Here is a 19,916-nt window from a genome sequence, read left to right on the forward strand (position 1 = left end):
TTATTAATATAGATTAATACAGAATTTGACTGTAAAAAGCTGAACATCACTTCTGATTTTTATCAATACATTCAATTACTGAACTTTGTCATCTTTAATCATATTGCTCTTAAATCATAATGCAAAAACGTATTTAATGCTGTAGTTACAGCGGGCTTATCCGGTGTTACAAACACACAGCAGATCACAAGCAAGACTTGACAATCATGCTTTATTCTGGTTGATTTCTTAAAAAAAAAAAAAAAAAAAAAAAAAAAAAATCAAATAAACAGCTCTCCTCTTTGAGCAGAGATCACTGAAGCAATATGCCTTCTTTAATCAAAACCCAAGTACTTTCTTCATGTCTCGCGGTATTTCCATAAGTAGTGAAACTAAACTCTATCTTTACATCTCTGTCTCTTCATTTAAATATTTATTGGTTTCAGTTCAAACAAAACTTCATTGATTGTCAACACAAAATCTAGCTTAGCACCAGTACAATAAAACTGTACTTTAGCCTGTTAAAATACTGTTCGCAGTGTGGGAAAACAAAACAACCTCAGGATAAAGGGATCATTATTTGTACACTGTCAAATAAAGCACCAACCATACAAAGCAATTTTCATATATCATTTGTCTGATACACACAAAAAAAGGTCAAATATATTAATGACTATTAAATTAAGCACAAACAACAATCAGTGTAAATAAAACACACCACGCGCCACAAAGCACGCTGGAATCTGGTACACCAGGAAAACCTTGGAGAGGACCCCTTCCAGAAGCACTGGAAAGCAGTTCAAGACGGAATCTAGAAAAACAGCTCTAGAAAAACCTTTAAAAAAAACACACTCCACAGGCTCTTTTTTTGTTTACCACTTAACTGTCAAGGTTGACATCGGCTGATATCTTAAAATAATTAAACCAGTGGATAAAACCAACAGCTCATCAACCTGCCGATTTCCAAAGCAAAAACGAAGCGACGTCACAGGATCGCAATCCCGTGCCTGCTACGACACAAACGGAATTAAGAGAAGGTGGAACGATCCTGGCAGAGCTGCAGTGGTGCTGAGGTAAAGAGGGCCGGGGATGAGGAACATATGCTGTAGGTTAGGGGGCTTCTTGGAGCCGAGAGAGGCTCGATGGTTTACACAGGAACCATCTGGCCCAAAGGCATTCCCGCCGCTGTTAGCTTGACGTAAGCCTCTTAGCAACACACATTTAGTTTACCAAGATAAAAAAAGACTTGGATTACCACTCCTTCTAAAGGACAGTCAATAATGAGCGAACATAAAAACATGTTAATGATAAGTTACAACCAGTTGCGTTCACCCTGATGTCAAGATATACATATATATTTACTTATACATATAGGTTTATTTAAAAAAAAAAAAAAAAAAATTATTGAATACTGAAAAAAACAAAACCCTACAGAAGGAACCTGAAAGTTGCTTCCCAGTGGAGTCCGTCCCCAGCCTTTCTCCCTGGGGTGAGGGCATGGAAAAGTCGCTCCCTAGGGTCCCTTTCATTGCTCAGGGCGTCTGTGAGAAAGAGTGTCTGTGAGGAAATAGGACCTTTCTGGCTGATTCTGAACATACAAAGTGCTGGTACTGGTAACAGGCCATCGGTTGCAATGGACCTCGCACGACGGCGGACGGCACCTCGCTGTAGGGCAGGAGTCGCTATCGACTGCAGGGTCTGGTGTTGACCTCTGAACTGTCGTCCTCATCATCTTGAAGGATCTGTATGGTGGAGCCTAGCAGCCCCTGTATCTCTGGCACGCAGCGCACCAGCTCCACCGTCTCCTCTCCGTCTTCATCGTCGCCCGGCTGGAGCTCGTCCGAAGCGCTGCACGTTTGACTGACGGAGATCTGCTTCCACAGCTCTGCCTGAGCGATGCTGGCCACCTCGAACTGAGGGTATCGGGCCCGGAAAATGCGTGCCGACATCTTTAGCCGCTTCAGCACGTCTGCCAGCAAGAACCAGTTACAAAAACTGAGGAGAGGAAACAAACGGATTAGGTGTCGTCATGATCATGTTTAAAAAAATATTTCCGCTCCCACTTACCCCTGCGTTAGTGATACTTGGACATGGTAGCAGGGTAGGAGGGGCTCGGAGGAAAACTCGAACAGGAGACAGTCAGTGTCAGCGTCTCTCTCCTTCACCTGCTCGCTCAAGCTGTCCCCGCCTTCTTCCTCAGGCTGAGACAACAGGAAGTCCCAGCAAGGTTCCTTTTCGGTCTCTGTATAAGTTTACAACAAATAGAGACAGAAGTCAACCTCTAGTTACAAGACCTCACCACAGCGTGTTTACAGTGCTTCTGCTACCCTCAAGTGGGCAGCTATGTCACTGAATCCTTGGATCACTTCCAGCTTGAATTAGGGGACGCTTGGACAATCGATTGTGCTTATTTGGAGTAAAGATTATTAAAAAATTCAATACAATGATGTCTGAGACCATATTAAAATCTGGGATCTAAAATAAAAATTACATTTATTCATTTTTTCTTGGTATTATGTAATGTGAATAAAAAATATTTAATATTCTGCATTACTCATAGGTACTAATCAAAACTATTGTTGGACATTGAACAAAATAGGTCAGATTTTCTTGCTTCTATTCTCAAATCATCCGAGCGATGCCAGTTAAAGCCAACACTGAACCAAACTGATGTTCATTTTCAAATAAACTTTACTTACATTTTTATGCTGCTGATGGAAATTTAAATCACAAAAATGAAAATTTCACGGGTGGTCTCTGACTTTAAATCCACTACACATTACCATTCAAAAATACTATTTAATTCAAAAAGATTTTTTGAATTGTTTTTGAAAGAAGTCTCTCATGCTCGCCAAGGCTGCATTTATTTGATCACAAATACAGTAAACATAACACAAAAATACAGTTTAATGTTTTATATTTTAAAACTATTTATTCCTGTGATGCAAAGCTGTATTTTCCGCATCACTGATTCCTTCAGGAATCATATTAACATGCTGATATGGTGCTCAAGAATCTTTTCTTAAGTTGTAAACAATGCTGATTAATATTTTTGTGGAAACCATGATAATAAACATTTCAGGTTCTTGAACAGAATGTTCAAAAGAAAAGCATTTATTTGCAATAGAACATTTTTGTTGAATAAAAGTACTAATTTCTTTCTTTCTTTCTTTTTTTTTTACTTACTAACCCAAAACTTTTGAATGGTAGTGTATTTAACTTTAATTTCTTACCAAATACAGAGCTACTGTAGAAATCCCAGTGTAGACTAGGATCTTGGTCTGCTCGTCCCTCTAAATCAGAGAAGTACTCTGTGGATAAACAATCACAAAGACAGTTTAAATCTAAACAATGTTCCAGAAGGATTTTAGAGATCATTATGCAAAAATGTTTGAAAATGAAGCGGTTTTACCTTTGAGGAACGTTTTCATCCCGGGACTCTGGGCTAGTTTAACTGCGGTCTGACCAGAGTAGGTTGCCAGTGTGGGATCTGCTCCATGATTTAACAGCATCCAGACTGCCGCCAGATTATCAGCTGCTACAGCATCATGAATTGGGCTACAAAGGTTTGAAAGACGTGTCAGTACATAATATACTGAATACCCTATCTAAAATTACGCTTATTGTTACTGCAGATGGGCTGCAATGATGAAAAAAGCATGGAAAAGCAAACTCGGACATGGCAAAACTCTTAAAGGAAGTGGTAGGAGGAAGCATAGTTTCATACAGTATGGTAATTGGACAGTTTGTTGGACACATTGTATCTGTGGGTGGACAAATATAATCTTAGTTTGTAGAGTCTGATTCTAAAAATACATCTCCCAAATCTAACATGGCCCATTAGCTACCTAGCTCAAAACTGTCATTATACAATTAAAAAAAGAAGTAGCCCAAAGCGGTTTACCGGGCTGAACTGAATTTGGTGCCTTTCAGTGGAATTAGGTACTTTTAATGAATATTTCAAGTAATAAATAAAGCGCTGAATCTATCTGTATCAGCCTATCATATCCTGACTGTAACCTGCTGCTCACCGCGTTCCGTCCTGTGCGCTGCAGTTCACATCTGCGCCGTGCTTCAGCAGCACCTGTACGATGTGCGTCCAGCCACGTGCACAGGCCTCATGCAGTGCCGTGTATCCCGCATTGTCACGGCGGTTCACCTCTCGCACATCCTTTTCCAAGCAATATAAAACCACATCCTGAAAATAAACATTTATGTAAATAATGAGCAATTGATCCAACATTCATATTTTTAGGGCTGTTAAGCTAATTATTTATATAAGTGTTTCCAAAACTGTGGTTTGTGAGGGACCTGCAAGGGGTTTATGAACTGATGAAAAGCTAAATTAAAATAAATATTTAAAAATAAAAACAATAACTAAAAAGGTAAATGTGTTTACCTGCATGACATACTTGACAATTAACCGACATCAGCGAACAGTCAACATGCAAGTAATAGTTGTTAAATTACTGAAATATTAACTTAAAATATCAAGGGGTATTTAAGGTAAAGAATTTAGGTTAAGAATATTTTTAAATTACAAAAAATAGTCAATATAAATTTTGTTATTATGAATTGAATCACACTGGATTCACTTTTTTAATGAATAGAACTTTTCTGTAATTTACAATAAATATGAATATATTTAATAATTAACATTACAATGTCAGCTAACAACCAAAAGGGTTGCTTTACCTGGTAACCTAATCTAGCAGCTCTCTGTAACAGCGTCTCTCCTGCATTCTTATTCACAATCAATCGACGGACTTCTGGAGGCACTGGACGGCTTGGAGTAGATTCAGGGATTCCTGTTTTCCCAGCTATTCCTTTTTTACCAGAGAGTGGAGAGTTTGACTGCTTGGGAGAAGCATAAGAAAGAGTTGGGGTTTTCTTGGCGGCTGGACTGTCCTCATCTGGCATGAGGGGCCCTGTGCGTTTGCCCAAGCTGCCTTTCTTAGTCTTGAGCTGAAATAAAGACATAAAGACAAAGAGAGTCATGCATGAGGGATGTGACATTGTGGGGAGGGCAACTGTTACATGGTCCCAATAAAAACAGCTGTTGTAGGAAAGTGCTTAGTGACTCAAAATGCCACTAGGGGGCAGCATAAGACTACTTGAAAATAGGTACCTTTACAGTGAAAAATATCACAATTTTCTGTTTAATTGCTCCAGTTTAAAAATGCTTGAAAGTTTGATAAGATGCTTCAGCTAACCTTTTTCTGCTCGTCTGTGTCGCATAAGTGTTTACTTTTGAACTTCCTCTTCCCTGAGGGTTTGTCATTAGGATGTGTGGCGGGAGGACTCTCTTGAGGTCGTGCCAAGCCAGAACGTGTGAATTGGGTCCGCCTAGGGCTGATGTCTGGACTGGGCACTTCGCTGGTCAGCGTGGCACTGAGACAAGGGTACACACCCATCTTCTCATCTGCAATGGCATAGACTGACATTTCAGCACCAAACTTTTTATTACATCATTCCTAAAGCAGTATAGACATAAAGTCTATCCATATTGTGACATATATCCGAGTGAACAGTCTTCTCGAATGAGTAAAAAAAGCCAGGGCGGGACTTGATTTTGTCCATTGGGAACTGATTGGATCGTTGTCATTTGCTATTGCTGAGATCTCATGTGAGTGACAGGTTGCTGGAGAGGAGAGGTTTTTGTCCCGCCCTCGTGCTGGTGAACACATCATCAGAGCAGAGATGTCGTTGTAAGAGGAAGTGGGCGGTATATTTATTAAATATTATGTAGGCACATGAATGGAAAAATGTGGATGTGCAAGGAAAAAAAAAATTCTAAAACATTCCAATATTTCATAAAAAACAAGAATTGTCCATTTTGATTTTATGGGAACTTATATAAATTGCTTTCAATAATAAGCAATTATCAAAAATAGACTTCTGCTAAATAACCAAAACATGCCTACCTCAGCCCTATTCAAACAGGACAATTATTTTCCTGAGGAGGTCAGGTAAATTTGTAATTCACTGACATACAGACCTTTGGTAACACCCACATTCAGACATTGGACACTCCTATTTTAGTAATAGCAACACCGATCTTATTCCCAGTACGTGAAATTCACGAACATCTTCACATTCAATAACAGTCAATAATTGTAACAAAAAGGTTTTTTTTAAAGTTTGAATCATGCTAGATATTGCTCCCCAACGGAAAATTTATTTGACATTTTAATTATGCTAGCCTCAACTACAGCCCGTGGACTAAATATCAAGACCAGGCAGGGAAATTACAGAACGACGTTCTCAGCAAAATGTTCATCAAGCCTCAGACATCTTTACTCAATAGTGGCCTTACCATTTTCCACGCCCAGCTTCTCCTCCTCTCCATCTGCCACCTTATCCTTCTCTGTGATGTATTCCCCATTCTGATATTTACGATTCTTGCAGCGTTTCCTTTTCTTTACTGAAGAGGTGTCTCCACCCTGAGTGGGCCTGTCCTTGTCCGCATCCACCTCCTCAGGCAGAGGATTGATTCGAGGCCTGCCGCGCGGCCGGCGGACTGGTACAGTAGGGGGTGGTGTAGAGGGGGGATCGAGAGGGGGAGGAGTAGGTGGAGTAGCGAAGCTCCAGTCTCGGAGCAACGCTTCATCAGTCCGTCTGCGCCCTCGCCTCAGCCGTGGAGAGGCCTCCTCCTGGGAGTCTGATTCCTTACTAGGCCAGCCTGGACTGCTGAAAGAGCCCGAATCTCTGTCAACCTGAGGACTTCTGCATGGACTCCTCTCTGAATCGGTGATAAACCCTGGTGACAATTCACAATTATCCATGAGAAATACTTTGGTATCTGAAAAACCATCCCACTGTCTTAAATAAGACAAAAAAGCTAAAACATCTTGTTAAAGTATTAAATCACCCCAAAATTGATTCAGTCATTTCTTACTCACTCTAGTCATTTCTAACCTGTATGGTGTTATATTGTGGTTTACACAGGTTTTTTCCATACATGTTTACAGTGACCACAGCTTTTGTTAAACTTTAAAAAATTACAATACAAAAAACAAAACACACCAATTTTTACACTAGTTGTTGACTGTATCCAGATCTTATGCAGCCGATCATTGAGTTAGAAAGTAAACCTTGATCAGTGCATTAATTGTTCTTTTGAGCTGGTTCTTGTCAATGATCTAGTTGATCCAGCTCACAAATCGGGCTGAACAATTTATTCTCAAATTAGAGTTCACCTTAGTGACTCTTATCATGCTTTTTTTTCATTCTTTTTTGGGTCTCTTTTGTCACTTAACAGCCAGGGTCACTATGACCCATCACTGTAAGAAAAAGACCTGCTTAAAAATATAATTTTCTTTTAATACAGAAGATAGGCCTAGGTATGGAAAGACATTAGAGTGAGTAAATGATGACGAGGTGCCCCATGGGTGAACTACCCTTTAACTACGAGCTGGGTCAGTACCTATTTTGTTTGAGTCCGAGTGTTCCATATTAGCTGGACAGATTTTCCCTTTGCGAGTCTTTCCCCCTACTTTGGGGGCTGGGCCTATTCCATCTTTCAGCACATTTTTTCCAACTCCAGGCAATGCATCTTTCTTCTAATAAAGTACAAAAAAAATCATAAAGCATTTCGTCTGTCAATAACACATGCATATTTGTAATTTAGATAAATGGCTATTTAAACAAAGCAAAAATGTAAAATGTAATTGTCTTTAAACTCATCACTGGCTCATAATGGTAATGCTATCATCTCTCAACAAGCGCTTTCACAGGGCTTAGACACATGCAGCTCATTTGCCCAGCAGAACACACGTCACTAGGCTACTCCCGCAATAATCTCACAAGAACTATTTTAATTTCCCTCCAGAATTCCCAAAAAGCTGAATTGTGTAGGTCTAAATTTTGGGGGAAACCTGATTTGGATTGATACCCTGGTTTTGATTGAGGTAAAACATTGTTTTAAAACAGATTTCAAAAAACATACAGAATTATTTTAGATGATTATGCTTGTGAACTATACACAATCAATATTGTTACTATCCACGATACATATTGTAGCATTTTTGTATTGCGATAGGCCTATACTGTGACACGATATATTACAATATGTTACACCCGTAATTGTATCAGAACACATATTACAAAACACAGTTTCAAACAAAGTATAACAACAAAACTTTAACATTGTATGATAAAATTGCTTACTAAACTCCAGTTGTGACCATATACCACAGACTGTCTACATGGGGAAAAAACACCCATAGGAATTACATTGTAACTCATGATGAGAATAACACCCGAGTACTAAAAGGACAATTTAGACAGATCAAATGAAAAAAAGAATAATTAATATAAACTCTTATAATTAACTAAACCACAAGCTTCCTATTTCTGTTTTAAAATCCTCTAAGATGTCTTGTCAACTCTAAAAGCCATTTACACCAAGAACAATGACTACAAAGATTACAATAACCATAACTATATTAGCGTTCACACCAGCGGGCGATATAGTTCTGTTTATTAGAAGCATGCGTTGGAGTTTTGTAATCTGCCACTTTAAATGCTGGTGCTCTTAAAGCAGAATGGATTTTGATTGGTGATTCCAACAATATAATTGTGGTGTGGATTTCACAATTTGTTTTATATTTAGAATTTTTTTTAGAACTATATCTTTATCGTTATAGTTGTTGTTCTTGATGTGAACAGGCCTTAAGAAAAAACTGACTGACAAATCAAGATGATTTTGATAATACAGACTAACTTCCTTTTAACCCAAAACAGTCCTAAAGGAGAGTTGACTAAACGTTTTACTATGAAGGGTCAAAAAATCTAATTTGACCGAGGGCCATTGGCTGAAAGTAAATGTTGCATTATATCAAACTTTATTATTTCAGCAATTTCAAATTTACTTATATTCTCTACATTTCAATGCAAAGATAAAACAAAAATGTTAAAACAAAGAGATGAATCAAAAATGTAATTTCTTTGAATATTATATAGATTTTTCCTATCCCCTGCATGGGGTCTGAGGAGCATGATGATATATACCGACAGAATGTTCAAATGTGGCTCATCCAATCATAACTTTGAATCAAAACAATCACTTTAATACTAGAGTTATCATTTGAGTCTTTTGTTTTTAACTCAAATGTTAATTAAAGCTGTTTTCCATTGACACAGTTTGCATATTTTCCATCAAGGTCCAAATAAAATGAGAAAATAATCAAATGAGATAAAGCACATTTCATTTTTCAAGTATTTAATTTACTGGATGATAAACAGATGTTATCACATGTTTTTAAACCATTCTTGGCTGAATGTCAAGCAGAAATTATCATTTTGTCACATACTTTTCTTGAGACAAAATCACTTATGCTGTGATATCAGATTTTACCCTTAGACTGAAATAAGGGGATAGTTCACCCAAAGATGAAAATCTGGTCACTCACCCTCATGTTGTTCCAAACCTGTATGAATTTCATACACAAAATAAGATATTTTGAAGAATATGGGCAACCAAACAGTTAATAGGCTCACTGACTTCCATAGTATGGGAAAACAATTCTATGGAAGTCAATGGGGAACATCAACTGTTTGGATACAGACATACTTCAAAATATCTTCATTTGTGTTCAGCAGAAGAAAGAAATTCATAGAGGCTAAGAGGGTGAGTAAATTATGACATATGACAGAATTAAAATTTTTGAGTGAACTATCCCTTTAAGGAAATTTTTAACGTAATCAGTCATGGCTTATGCAATTGTTGGAGATATATTACACACACTAGCTATAATAAAAAATTAACCACTAAATGTTCAGAGTAAAATAAATCTTACCTTTTTATGGTAGGGGCCTTGCTTGACTGATGGTTTGTCTTTATCTTTTTGCTTTTTAGTTACTGTAATAGTCTTTTTTTGCAGTTCAGAAGGTGTCTTCTCCTTGGCAGGCTTTTTCAGCTTCTTCTGTTTGGTGGTGGATACTTTGCCTTTGGAAGGTATCTCCTCTTTGGCTCCATTCATTTTAGCCTCTCCTTCTGCTTCTACAATCTGGCTCTGAAGGAGGGAAAAGGCTTTTCCTTCTACCTTAACATGAGAAGAAGCCTTCCTCTCTGATGCTTTCTCCTCTTTTGTCATCTCATCCTCTAACTGTTGAGACAATTTCCTTTTAAAACTGGGAGCAGTCCTTTTACTAGGGGTACTAGATTTATTTTTTTGTCTACCATCAGACACTAGATTTTCTGTCTCTTTTGCCTTTTTTTCTCGTCCCTTATCCTTGGTCACAGGAGCGGTTGTGATCTCCGGTCTGCTCAGAGCTGCTGTAGCATCTGTTTGTGGAGAGGTTCTGTCTGACTTGTTGATCTGTTCTTCTATGGCCCTAAATGGAGGAGAACCAGTTGTAAGAGTCTGCTGCAACGTGGAGTCCTGACACCTGTTCTGCACGCTGGCTACCTCAGGCCTCTTGGATCCCACACAAGACAGATTACAGTAGTTCTCACCAGTAAGTGCAGTGGTCTCAAGAGTTTTCTGCTTCACTATCGACTCCAGGTTGGACAGGGGGGATTTGGCCTTCTCCCAGTTTTCATCCTCTACTTTAGTTGGGCTTAAATGGGAGTTATGGAACAGGGCTCTCTCACAACCAAGGGGGCTCTTAGTCTTTGGGGCCTGAATCTGACTTGGCCTCTTCTGCAGAGATGATCCTTGGGAAAGAACACAAGGTGGTTGCCACAAGGATTTAACTGGAGGTATAAACAGGGTCCCTTCTTTTCCACCAACAGACTTCCGGTGGGGCTGTGAATTTGCTGTAGTAGATAATTGGGTGGCTAAAAAACCTTGTTGAGTGACTGTCGAGAGCTTGCCTCCCTTATTATGCTTATCCTTATTAACAGCAAATGGTGCTTTCCTCTCTATACACACCGGCTGTTCTCCTTGGTCAATGATGGAGATGGTTTCCTGTTTAGCAAATGTCTGAAAATCTTCAACAAAAGCAGCACTTTTTCCATCTTTGCTACGTAAAGTAGATGCTAGAATGGGGCTTGCCACTCCAACATATGTACCAGGGAGATTGTTTAAGGAACCAGGAGATGAGGCTTTGGCCCAGGATGCGTTGGGTTCCAAAGCATGGTGATTAGTTAGTTTTGAAGATGATTTTTGTGTTGCACCATTTCTATGGGTGTCATATGTACTGGATGACCCAAAAGAAGCAGAATTAACTTTTTTAGAACCAGCAACGTTTTTCTGATGAGAGTCAGCAGAATGCTGTTCCGTGGCCAACGATGGGTGGTTCTGGGTATCTTTAATGGTTTTTTGTCGCTTGGACTTTGCAGACAGATCAAGGGGCACATCCCTTGACTCAACGGGGCAGGAAACATTATGCTCCTCTGGAGTGGACAGAGTTTTTGGTTTCAGATACGTTAAAGAGGTCTTTTCAGCACCTCGGTACGTCGAACCTTTTTCTACAAGGCTAAGCAGTCGACTTTGAGTGGTGATATTTGCCAGAGCTGGGCTGCAGCAGATGGCAGCAGTGGGAGAAATGGTATAATGGGTTTGTGGAGCCGAGCCCTGTGTGGCTTGCTGTACTGGAAGGGCTAGAGCTGGGGCTGCTACAGAAGACATTGTGGCTTTATGCTCAGATCCACCTTGAAAGCCCTTGGACAAAGAGTCACACCTGACTTTGGATAATGAAGTCTGAGGCTTCTTCTCAGCACCGGGTCCTCTCCCAACAGAAAAGTGATACGGGTATGTTTTAAGCATAGGTGTCGTGCTCGAACAAGAGCTTTGCGCTGGGCAGTCCTTTTGAAACTGGCTAGCAGTGGCTTCTCGCAGTGCTGCAATCTGACCTAATCCTGGTGGCAGTGTGATCTTACAGAGAGGAGAAGAAAAATTGGAAGGGGGAAGGAAAGCAACAGGCTGGCCGGGTTTAAACAGCGTGGAGCACTGGAACCCTAAAGGAACGCTTATCACAGGCTGGGTGGGTACTGGTGCGTTAGTCTTCTTGTTTAGGTTTATACTAGAATGAACAGAGTTCACAGGGTCCTCTGTGGTGACCTTTTTACCACAAGGCCACTGATGAGTCGAGTAGATACCAGCACTGTCAACCTTGCCTTTGGAAACCTCAGTCCGATCAGGCAACGGTGTGCTCACGGGATCAGTGCTAAACACATTGCTGTGGGGTTGAACTTGGGGACAATGATTTGAATTGCTGGATTCTGAGCAGACGTCTGGCGTTTTACAGTCTGTGGTCACCCTCAGCTTGTTCCGTTGACTTTGAGGTATGTCACCTCTAAGTTCAAGAGGCAGTGTCTGCTGTGGATTCCCCACCATGCTCTCAGACACGTGGGTAGGGGCACTGCTCTCTCTGCTCACCGTCCCTCCATCCCCTACATTCATTGGTGAGGGATCCACCTGAGCAAAGAAACAGGGAAGAAAGTTTGACTTAGGGGGAAAGTGTTTTTTTTTTTTTTTTAAATCACGAAAGAGACAAGAGGGGAAACTATAACAATGAAATATATGTTACCTGCATAGGCGTTTTCTCAACACATTACTCAGTGTGTGTGGACAAGTGACTCTTTATGGGATTCTCCTCTGGGTAGTTTGCAGTTCTGTAGTAGAATTAGATCATTAAAAAAAAAAAAAAAAAAAAAACAGCTTTAAAAAGTGCACACATTAAGTATGTAAAATTATTTCAAATGAAAAGTTACAATTTGGAACATAAAAATTTCATTGTTTAACGTTAATAGCCTTAAATCTTTTTAAAATAAATATAAATCATTCATTGATCAGTCAATAATCTGCTATTGGACAACATTCTGACCCTTTCAAATGATGAAAGTTAATATTTGTCATAACAAATCTGTTTGCTTCATCAAACAGAAAAAGTATAGCTAAGCCATACTGTTGATTTTTCACTCATTTCCACTTTATTAATTTTTTTATATACCTATAATTGATTGCAGAGGATAAATGTTGTGTAGTTCAGCCAAGGTCAACTCAGACCTCATTAACTAAAGCAAATGTAAAATATAGATCACTGCACTATCTACATTACACATTGGAAACAGGGATTTGAACTAAAAGGCAACTAAAATCTTGTTAGCACATTCATTAAAAATGGTTTAGTTGGTTATACTTTCCCCTAACATTCTTACAACTGTTACACCCTGTTAGTAGTGCAGAACTACATGTATCATGCACATTACTGTCAAGAACTTTCAAATTATTTTGAGAGATAATAAATATTTCTAGTCATCCTTCTCATTTGCCAGGAATAAAATCAAAGCAAGCAACTCCGCTCACAATTACTAAATAAACACTAACACTTCTAGAATTTTAACAAAAGATGGACATGGATTAGGCTATAACTTTAATGTTTTAAATGTCTTTCCCTATAATCTGACAAAAATGACACTCTAACCATGAGGCCACAACGTCACTTCTCTTGTTACAGTCAGTGATATGAGACAGGCTGGAAACTTCCTGTGAGTAACAGAGGTTTCCTTAGTCAAGATGTCACAATTTCCTTAAGACCACGGCTTGAGTAGGAATAGATATTAAACTTAAAGCATTCAGATTTAAATAATGGATTTGAAAAGAATACAATGATCTCTGAACTGTATACCAGCGATTTACATTTTTAATTTTAAGTTTGCAAATGCATGGTCATAGGAGATGAAATTATGAGATGAAAAACGCCGAGTTTGACCCTGACTCTCACTGAGATTGTGAACAAATCAATTTCAAGTACACAAGAGTGCATAAACACCTAAAACTCAGTTGAAACAAAGAAGAGTAAAAACCTCAACCCCCACAGCTGAAGGGACAGTTTTTACTGCAACGACATCCTCTTAACCCACATTGCATGTGGTCAAAGTCTGCATCCTCTAATTCCCCCCTTTTTAAAGAAGCAGAGCACCCTACTGATCAGATCCCAAACCCTCACACAGCTCAACGGAGGGGAATGGTCTAGTGCACGACAGGCCACAAATGCCAGGGGTTGAGGATAAAGGATGCAGGGCCATGCAATAGTTGATGCAGGTTTTACTGCCTGATTACCTCAGTGAGACAAACTGCAGTAGATCAAGACAATATCAACAGTGCAGATAGAACAGAGCAACCATTAATGTGATGCTGTGCCTAACACGGGCGCTTTACTCTTTACAGGCAATAGATAAAGGCGAAGCAACTCATGTCCAGTCACAGAGTGTGCATTACTAAAATGTTTACTTATAATGAGGTGGTCAAGCTGTGATTTAATCTGATTCTAACAGTGCTGTGTGTAGGGCCTTGCAAAACTCCTGGCAGAGCCCAACAGTTCAAATCAATATAGGGTTCCCACACTTTTTGACAAATTCATTTCAGTAACCTTTTCAGCTATGCATAATTAGTGAATAGGGATTTTTAAATAATTTAGAAAAATGTGGTGGTAGATTTCAATTTGTGTGTCACATAATAGCTTTTCAAATGATCGTAATTATTTGTATCTAACAAAACGGTAAATTCTGGTTTTACTAAATATAAATGCAATGCAATATAGAGCAGAGCATAAAATGAAAAAAACTTAAAACTCACTATAGAAATGTCCATGACTTTTACTCATTGTAATGACTATGTTCGCCAAGAAATATCTATTTTAAAATGTCTTTTTTGTATTTCCATGCAGGTGTAATCAAACCGAATGTTCTGAGCTCGAAATGAAGTTACACCTTGTTGCATTCAAGACGAAATCATCCAAATCTATCTCTCAAGGTTATGTTCTTAACTGAAAAAATATGTACATGAATAAGACTGGATATTACTTAGGAAGATCAAACGACATACATAACCACCACAAATAACCAAATCTAAACACCCGAGTCTCATATATATGCAAACAATATGAGCACCGTAAACTCGCATCAGAATGCAGGTGAGCGCAGCAGCAGCACCACCTTGACGATACAAGTGACAGCTGTCTTAAAATATGAACTGCTTATCTTTCTGTCTTAAAATGAGATCCAGCTGATGTCGGTACACTTAAAGTGCCTGTATGGCATAACCAAGCCGTATAGGCCTTTAGCAAAAGTCTGATAATTGGAAAGTTTATGATGTGTTATATGCGTGATTATATCTGCTAAAGATAGAACCGATCATTTTCGTTGAGACATTTTTCATCTCGAGGCATCTCAATTATTGAAAACACATGATCAGAGGGAGCGGGAGCCCGTGTTTTCTTTAGCCCTCGTTCTTTTGAATGGGGTTACCAGCTCAATGATAAACGGAGACGAGGAAATAAGCATCGTCTCTCCTCTCTAGACTGGAGCTCAGCAGACTCGCGGTCTCCCGGTCAGTCCGTCGGAGCTCCGCAGCCCGGAGCTTATAGATGCACAAAGGATGATGCAGAAAAGCAGTCGATGATCAGCCAATGTCACGTATCCACAGCCAGCTAAATATTAGGACAGAGCATCGTCCTAAAACAGACCAAAATATTTGTTTCTCTGGCCAACCCACTCGCTCGCTCGCTCGTTCGTTCTAGTGGAGCTACTAAAAAACCGTATCACACAATACAAGAGACTCTCAGGTGACACGAAGCGCCTCGCGTGCTGAAATGGGAGTCAGTGATAAATAACGCCGCTGTTTAAACACAAAAACAACAAAATGTTGGTCCCGCGAGCTGGGATTAGCCGAAAAAGACGTTTCCTTCGGATAGAGAATCGAAAGCCTACACAGTTCGTGTGGCCACAATGTAGCCCAACTAACCGACGTTCGTACTGGCCGAATCCAGTGTCAAACTATAAAGTGACCGTTGGTTTTTCGCTAAGCGCGAGCCGAGCTATGACGTCTGAATTAGAACTCGACAAAAAATACACGGGCAGAGAAATGTCACGCGCACATTTAGGTTGGATGATATATCCTTCACGAGGAAACATCGTACTTTGGCTGTCTCTCTCCACATTGCCCTCGAAAGAGTGTTTGGAAACTAATAGGGTCACCGAGTTTTCCATTCGCTCCTTATTATTATCGTCACTTGTGCTGCGTGACACGCGGGGAGAGCGTTATTTAGTACGGAGCAAGGTGTACGAAACTGAAGGAGCGATTTTCAGATCCCTGCGCAGCGAAGTCTCCCCTCTAACAACTCGGTCTGCATTACTCTGCCACCGTACGACATGAAATGTTTCCATAGCGAAGCAGCTCCAACAATCAAAGTGTTATGACATGCCACAGCCCCAGAACCGACTCCTTCGTCTCTACAACCCTGAATAATTCCAAAAGGCAATTAGCGAGCCAAATAACGATGTCAGATTGTACAAACGTGCACCAACCCGTTTGACCGACATTTGGAAGATGTTTGCGCATCAAGATAAGGGCTTTAATCCGGTCTTCCGTTCTTGTCTCTCGCAGTTCACTAATCTCGACGATTTTCGGTTCTGAAAGTCCGGGGGGGTTCGTACCGTATCTCTCTGTCTCTGGTCTGGTGGGAGAGAGAGAGGGGCAGATGGAGCCGAGCTCGTGTGGGAGTTGTAGTGCTCCGACATCCACGCCCTGACCGCGTTCGCCCTGAGAAGGGAGGAGCGAGGACTGCAGGTCCCAGCATGCACCGCGAGAATCCAGCCGCTCAAGGGGAAAGGGGATCGCAACGGTGCGCTAAACTGCAAACCATACCCGAGTAACAAAGTGAAAATGCACCCTCTCTCTCTCTCTCTCAATTAAACCGTTGCTCTCGGACGCAACACGCGAGGGTCGCGGAGTAGCACGTGCATGTTCGTATAATCTCGTTTTCAGATTCGCACACGTGGGCCGTCACAAAAAGAGTTGAGACAAACATTGCAGCGGAATTAATAAAAAGCCTCCTGAGTCTCGAACTATTCCAGTAGAGCCACGAGACTGGTGTCTACTACCGGACACCCACCCAGGGAACGATCATCAATAGTAGAGGCACATGAAAATCCACACTGATGTGTTTATTTATATTTTCAACCTAAATGAAACAGATTCTTCTCAGTAGCCAACGAGAAACCTTTTTTTTTTTTTTTTTTTTTTAACATGCTGCGCAATACATGAAGAGCTTTTACACGCAAGTTAAATTAAAACACCATCATGAGGCCTAACCAAATCTATTTTAGGTGAACAGGAATCACGCTTAAAGAATTAAAACTGGGATCCTCAGGTGGATTTACCCTTCTTAACTTCTAAAAAAGCCCACCACTGACCTTGACATTTTAGTTTTTTTTTTAGTTTTTTGCCAGGTGACAACAAGCATCAGCTGTTGCAAAATATCTCTGGAGCTTCACTCTATGTTTCAACTGTGCTGGACTGTTACTTAGCCTACTCTTCAGTTGCTGTTGAACAAAATATATTGTTATTTTTATTGAAACATCTATCCAAATCCATATAGCTGAGCAATTTCCCTCATTTGAAGGCTAAATCATGTCACTTATAAGATCAAAAAGTAAAGTTTTTCTGTTTGAGTATTTAATGCAAACAAGACCTGGAGACAAAACAAAAACTACATATTAACATCATAAGATTTGGTGCTATTTTAAAATGTATTTCGCATTATTATGCCATTCTTTAATAATTCATGTTTTATGAAGTGTTTGGAAAGAAGAAAACTGGTCATATTTGTTTTTTTGTAAGAATATGATGATAACTCAATAATACAAACATGCAATTCTCCTGTGGGTCTATGAAGTCTGTTCTCGCCATATTTTTTTAATGATTTTTCATGCTTATCTCGAAATAATCAGTCACTTTTTCAGCAGCGAGACACAAACAGTCTGGGGTTATCGTCCTTATCAAGACAAGACAATGGGCATGATGATAGCTACATCAGGTCCATCAGCTGTCCAGTAGACATTTGCTGCATGGCTTCTTTGATCTCAGGTTTAACAAGCAACCCTTACTTTTCAGCCTCAGACACTGTGCATTGTAAACATGTCAGCCAAACACTCTTTATTACATCCTAACAGCCTGCTATATTCAACATTATTCGCACAATCGCTTATTCACAATATTCACTTTTTTTAATGAACCTGCAAACACCAGTATACCACAATTTGACCTTATCTACCACCAAACGAAACAATAACATCTCTCCATCAGGTTGAAGCATCACTGACTTAGATTATCTCTTCATTATTTGTGGTTCAACTTTTTTTATGTTTTAGCCTGATCTTCTGTAACTCACAATGACCATTTAGACATCATGCTCAGCAGCAACCACTGTATATTTCAAGACCAGTGTCACTGTCCCTGTCCCATTCAGCCATTTCTTCAAATGAAGTCTTAAGGAGCAGAGCAGCACAAGATTACACACTGACAGCACTGTGTATTCTTATAAATTACTTTTTGATGATTAAGCTTTTATTCCGACAGAAAAATGACACTGCATCATCATCATCATCATCATCATCGGACGACATGCAATAGCCTATCACACAAATTTCCCGTTTTGTCCCTCCTGAAAAACAGCTAAACAGAAATTTAACATCTTTGAGCCGGTGACCTATTTTTGTCATAACTGCTCCGATGCAAACTGACCCCGTATAGACTGCGCTGAGAGCATCACGTCTTCTCAGGGCTCTTACACTGATGCTGCCGTAAAAATACAGGGTATTAACTGTGACTGCAACATACGAGGAAAACTATCATATCAGACAGACAGTCACTGCATTATTAAAAGCTAAAATATCCCAAACAAGACGAACGTGCCACATGCTCCTCTACACGTGAACCCATCTATCTATCTATCTATCTATCTATCTATCTATCTATCTATCTATCTATCTATCTATCTATCTATCTATCAGCATGGAGGCTGACACATTATTACGTTAACTGTAAGAAAGGAGATTCTGGAAAGTTTGACTTGATAGTGTCAAATCGCCACCATTATCTGCTTTAAACAGGCCTGGGGTGGCTGCAAATGAGCGTCACCGCTTGGGCAACATTTACAACTTAGTTTCAAAATACAATTAAAAGAACTTGCACGGGAAATGACAACAGAAAGGCCGTGCAACAGTGCAAACTGAGGTGTCTGACCGGAGTATGCTCCACTGCATGATGACTGAGGTAGCCTAATGTCGCAAGGGTGGAAGAGAGCACATGAAGTGGGCAGGTTGAGGGGATGCAAACGATATCTAAACTTATTGCCCCGTGAAATCTTGCGCGATGCATCACTTTCCTAGGCCGTAACGCACGTAATGACATTGGCTCTTGTGATCGCGTGCGGTCAGTTTAGGACACAACATTATCCATATATTAGCAAATGTTGCCGCATTTTTGTCTTTGCGCTGTATTAATACATCCAACCGTTTCACATAGTTAGATCTCGTCATGACAGGATGTTAGGACTTTGATGCACTCATGTACAAGTGCAAAGTTTAGAGAGTTGACTGTCGCCCTCCATTGCGTTGTGCAATGCCCCCTTTAATGCCCCCTCGCTCGCCAGTATAGCGCCTTTGTTATTAATCGCATGGAATCGCGCCGCCTTACCTTAACGGCCCCAAACTGTTTTCCTATGCATCTGAACTTGACGTATACATCCAAATGCAAGAGAAAGTGTCTGTGCCTGTTGTTTTCGTTAGCGTCCGATAGTATGATTCAGTGGAGGATTTAACACTGTGAATTTTGGGTTTCTCCTCGCGATCTTCCCTCATCGCCGCAGCAGCTGGAGAGGAAAATCGCGCACGCTGGGTCCTAAAGCCGGCCTCGTTCCCACAGGTGACCATGCTCCGTTGCCGCGTGCACTGGTTAAAAGGCACGCTCTCCTTCCTCCGAAGTCCTACCTGGTCGGAGCTCGTGCAGATAGGTGAACAGACTGAGCTACACGGCTAGACTCGATATTAGGCTTATACTGCGTACGATTTTCATGTGCATCTATTTGTAAAATAATGAAGGCTTTCATGTTTGGTCCCTTTTGTTCGTTTAACGGATGTGGTATTGTGGACTGGACCAACGGGCCCCAGACTGTCAGGGGCCTCCAGCTGAGCTATGTAGAAA

The 19,916-nt window shown here is 40.2% G+C and overlaps 1 protein-coding gene across 2 annotated transcripts; it reads right to left on the bottom strand.

The window, feature by feature from the left end:
• Positions 1 to 386: 386 nt before the first annotated feature.
• bcorl1 (BCL6 corepressor-like 1) lies at positions 387 to 19,582 on the bottom strand. Of its 2 annotated transcripts, none has more exons than XM_081382318.1 (12): positions 19,410 to 19,582; positions 12,457 to 12,541; positions 9,780 to 12,344; positions 7,406 to 7,541; positions 6,296 to 6,739; positions 5,193 to 5,401; positions 4,675 to 4,944; positions 4,011 to 4,177; positions 3,392 to 3,537; positions 3,213 to 3,290; positions 2,047 to 2,221; positions 387 to 1,974 (listed from the first exon to the last, which is right to left on the bottom strand). In XM_081382318.1, the coding sequence occupies exons 2-12, from the start codon at positions 12,460 to 12,462 to the stop codon at positions 1,662 to 1,664; spliced, it is 4,509 nt and encodes a 1,502-aa protein (XP_081238444.1). In that variant the 5' UTR covers positions 12,463 to 12,541; positions 19,410 to 19,582; the 3' UTR covers positions 387 to 1,661. The 2 variants fall into 2 exon arrangements, with proteins under 2 accessions (XP_081238444.1, XP_081238443.1); XM_081382317.1 differs by lacking the exon at positions 19,410 to 19,582 and adding an exon at positions 16,238 to 16,408.
• Between the last annotated feature and the right edge of the window lie 334 nt (positions 19,583 to 19,916).

The sequence above is a fragment of the Scardinius erythrophthalmus genome (genome assembly GCF_964197995.2).
Source record: "Scardinius erythrophthalmus genome assembly, chromosome: 13".
Lineage (NCBI taxonomy): Eukaryota > Metazoa > Chordata > Actinopteri > Cypriniformes > Leuciscidae > Scardinius > Scardinius erythrophthalmus.

Excerpts from the sequence above, each read along its gene's own strand:
- bcorl1 (XM_081382318.1), bottom strand. Across the intron at positions 7,542-9,779 it reads AAGGCCCCTACCATAAAAAG|AAGAAAGATGCATTGCCTGG; the intron begins GTAAGATTTATT and ends GTACTTTATTAG. Across the intron at positions 4,945-5,192 it reads ACACAGACGAGCAGAAAAAG|CTCAAGACTAAGAAAGGCAG; the intron begins GTTAGCTGAAGC and ends TCTTTATTTCAG.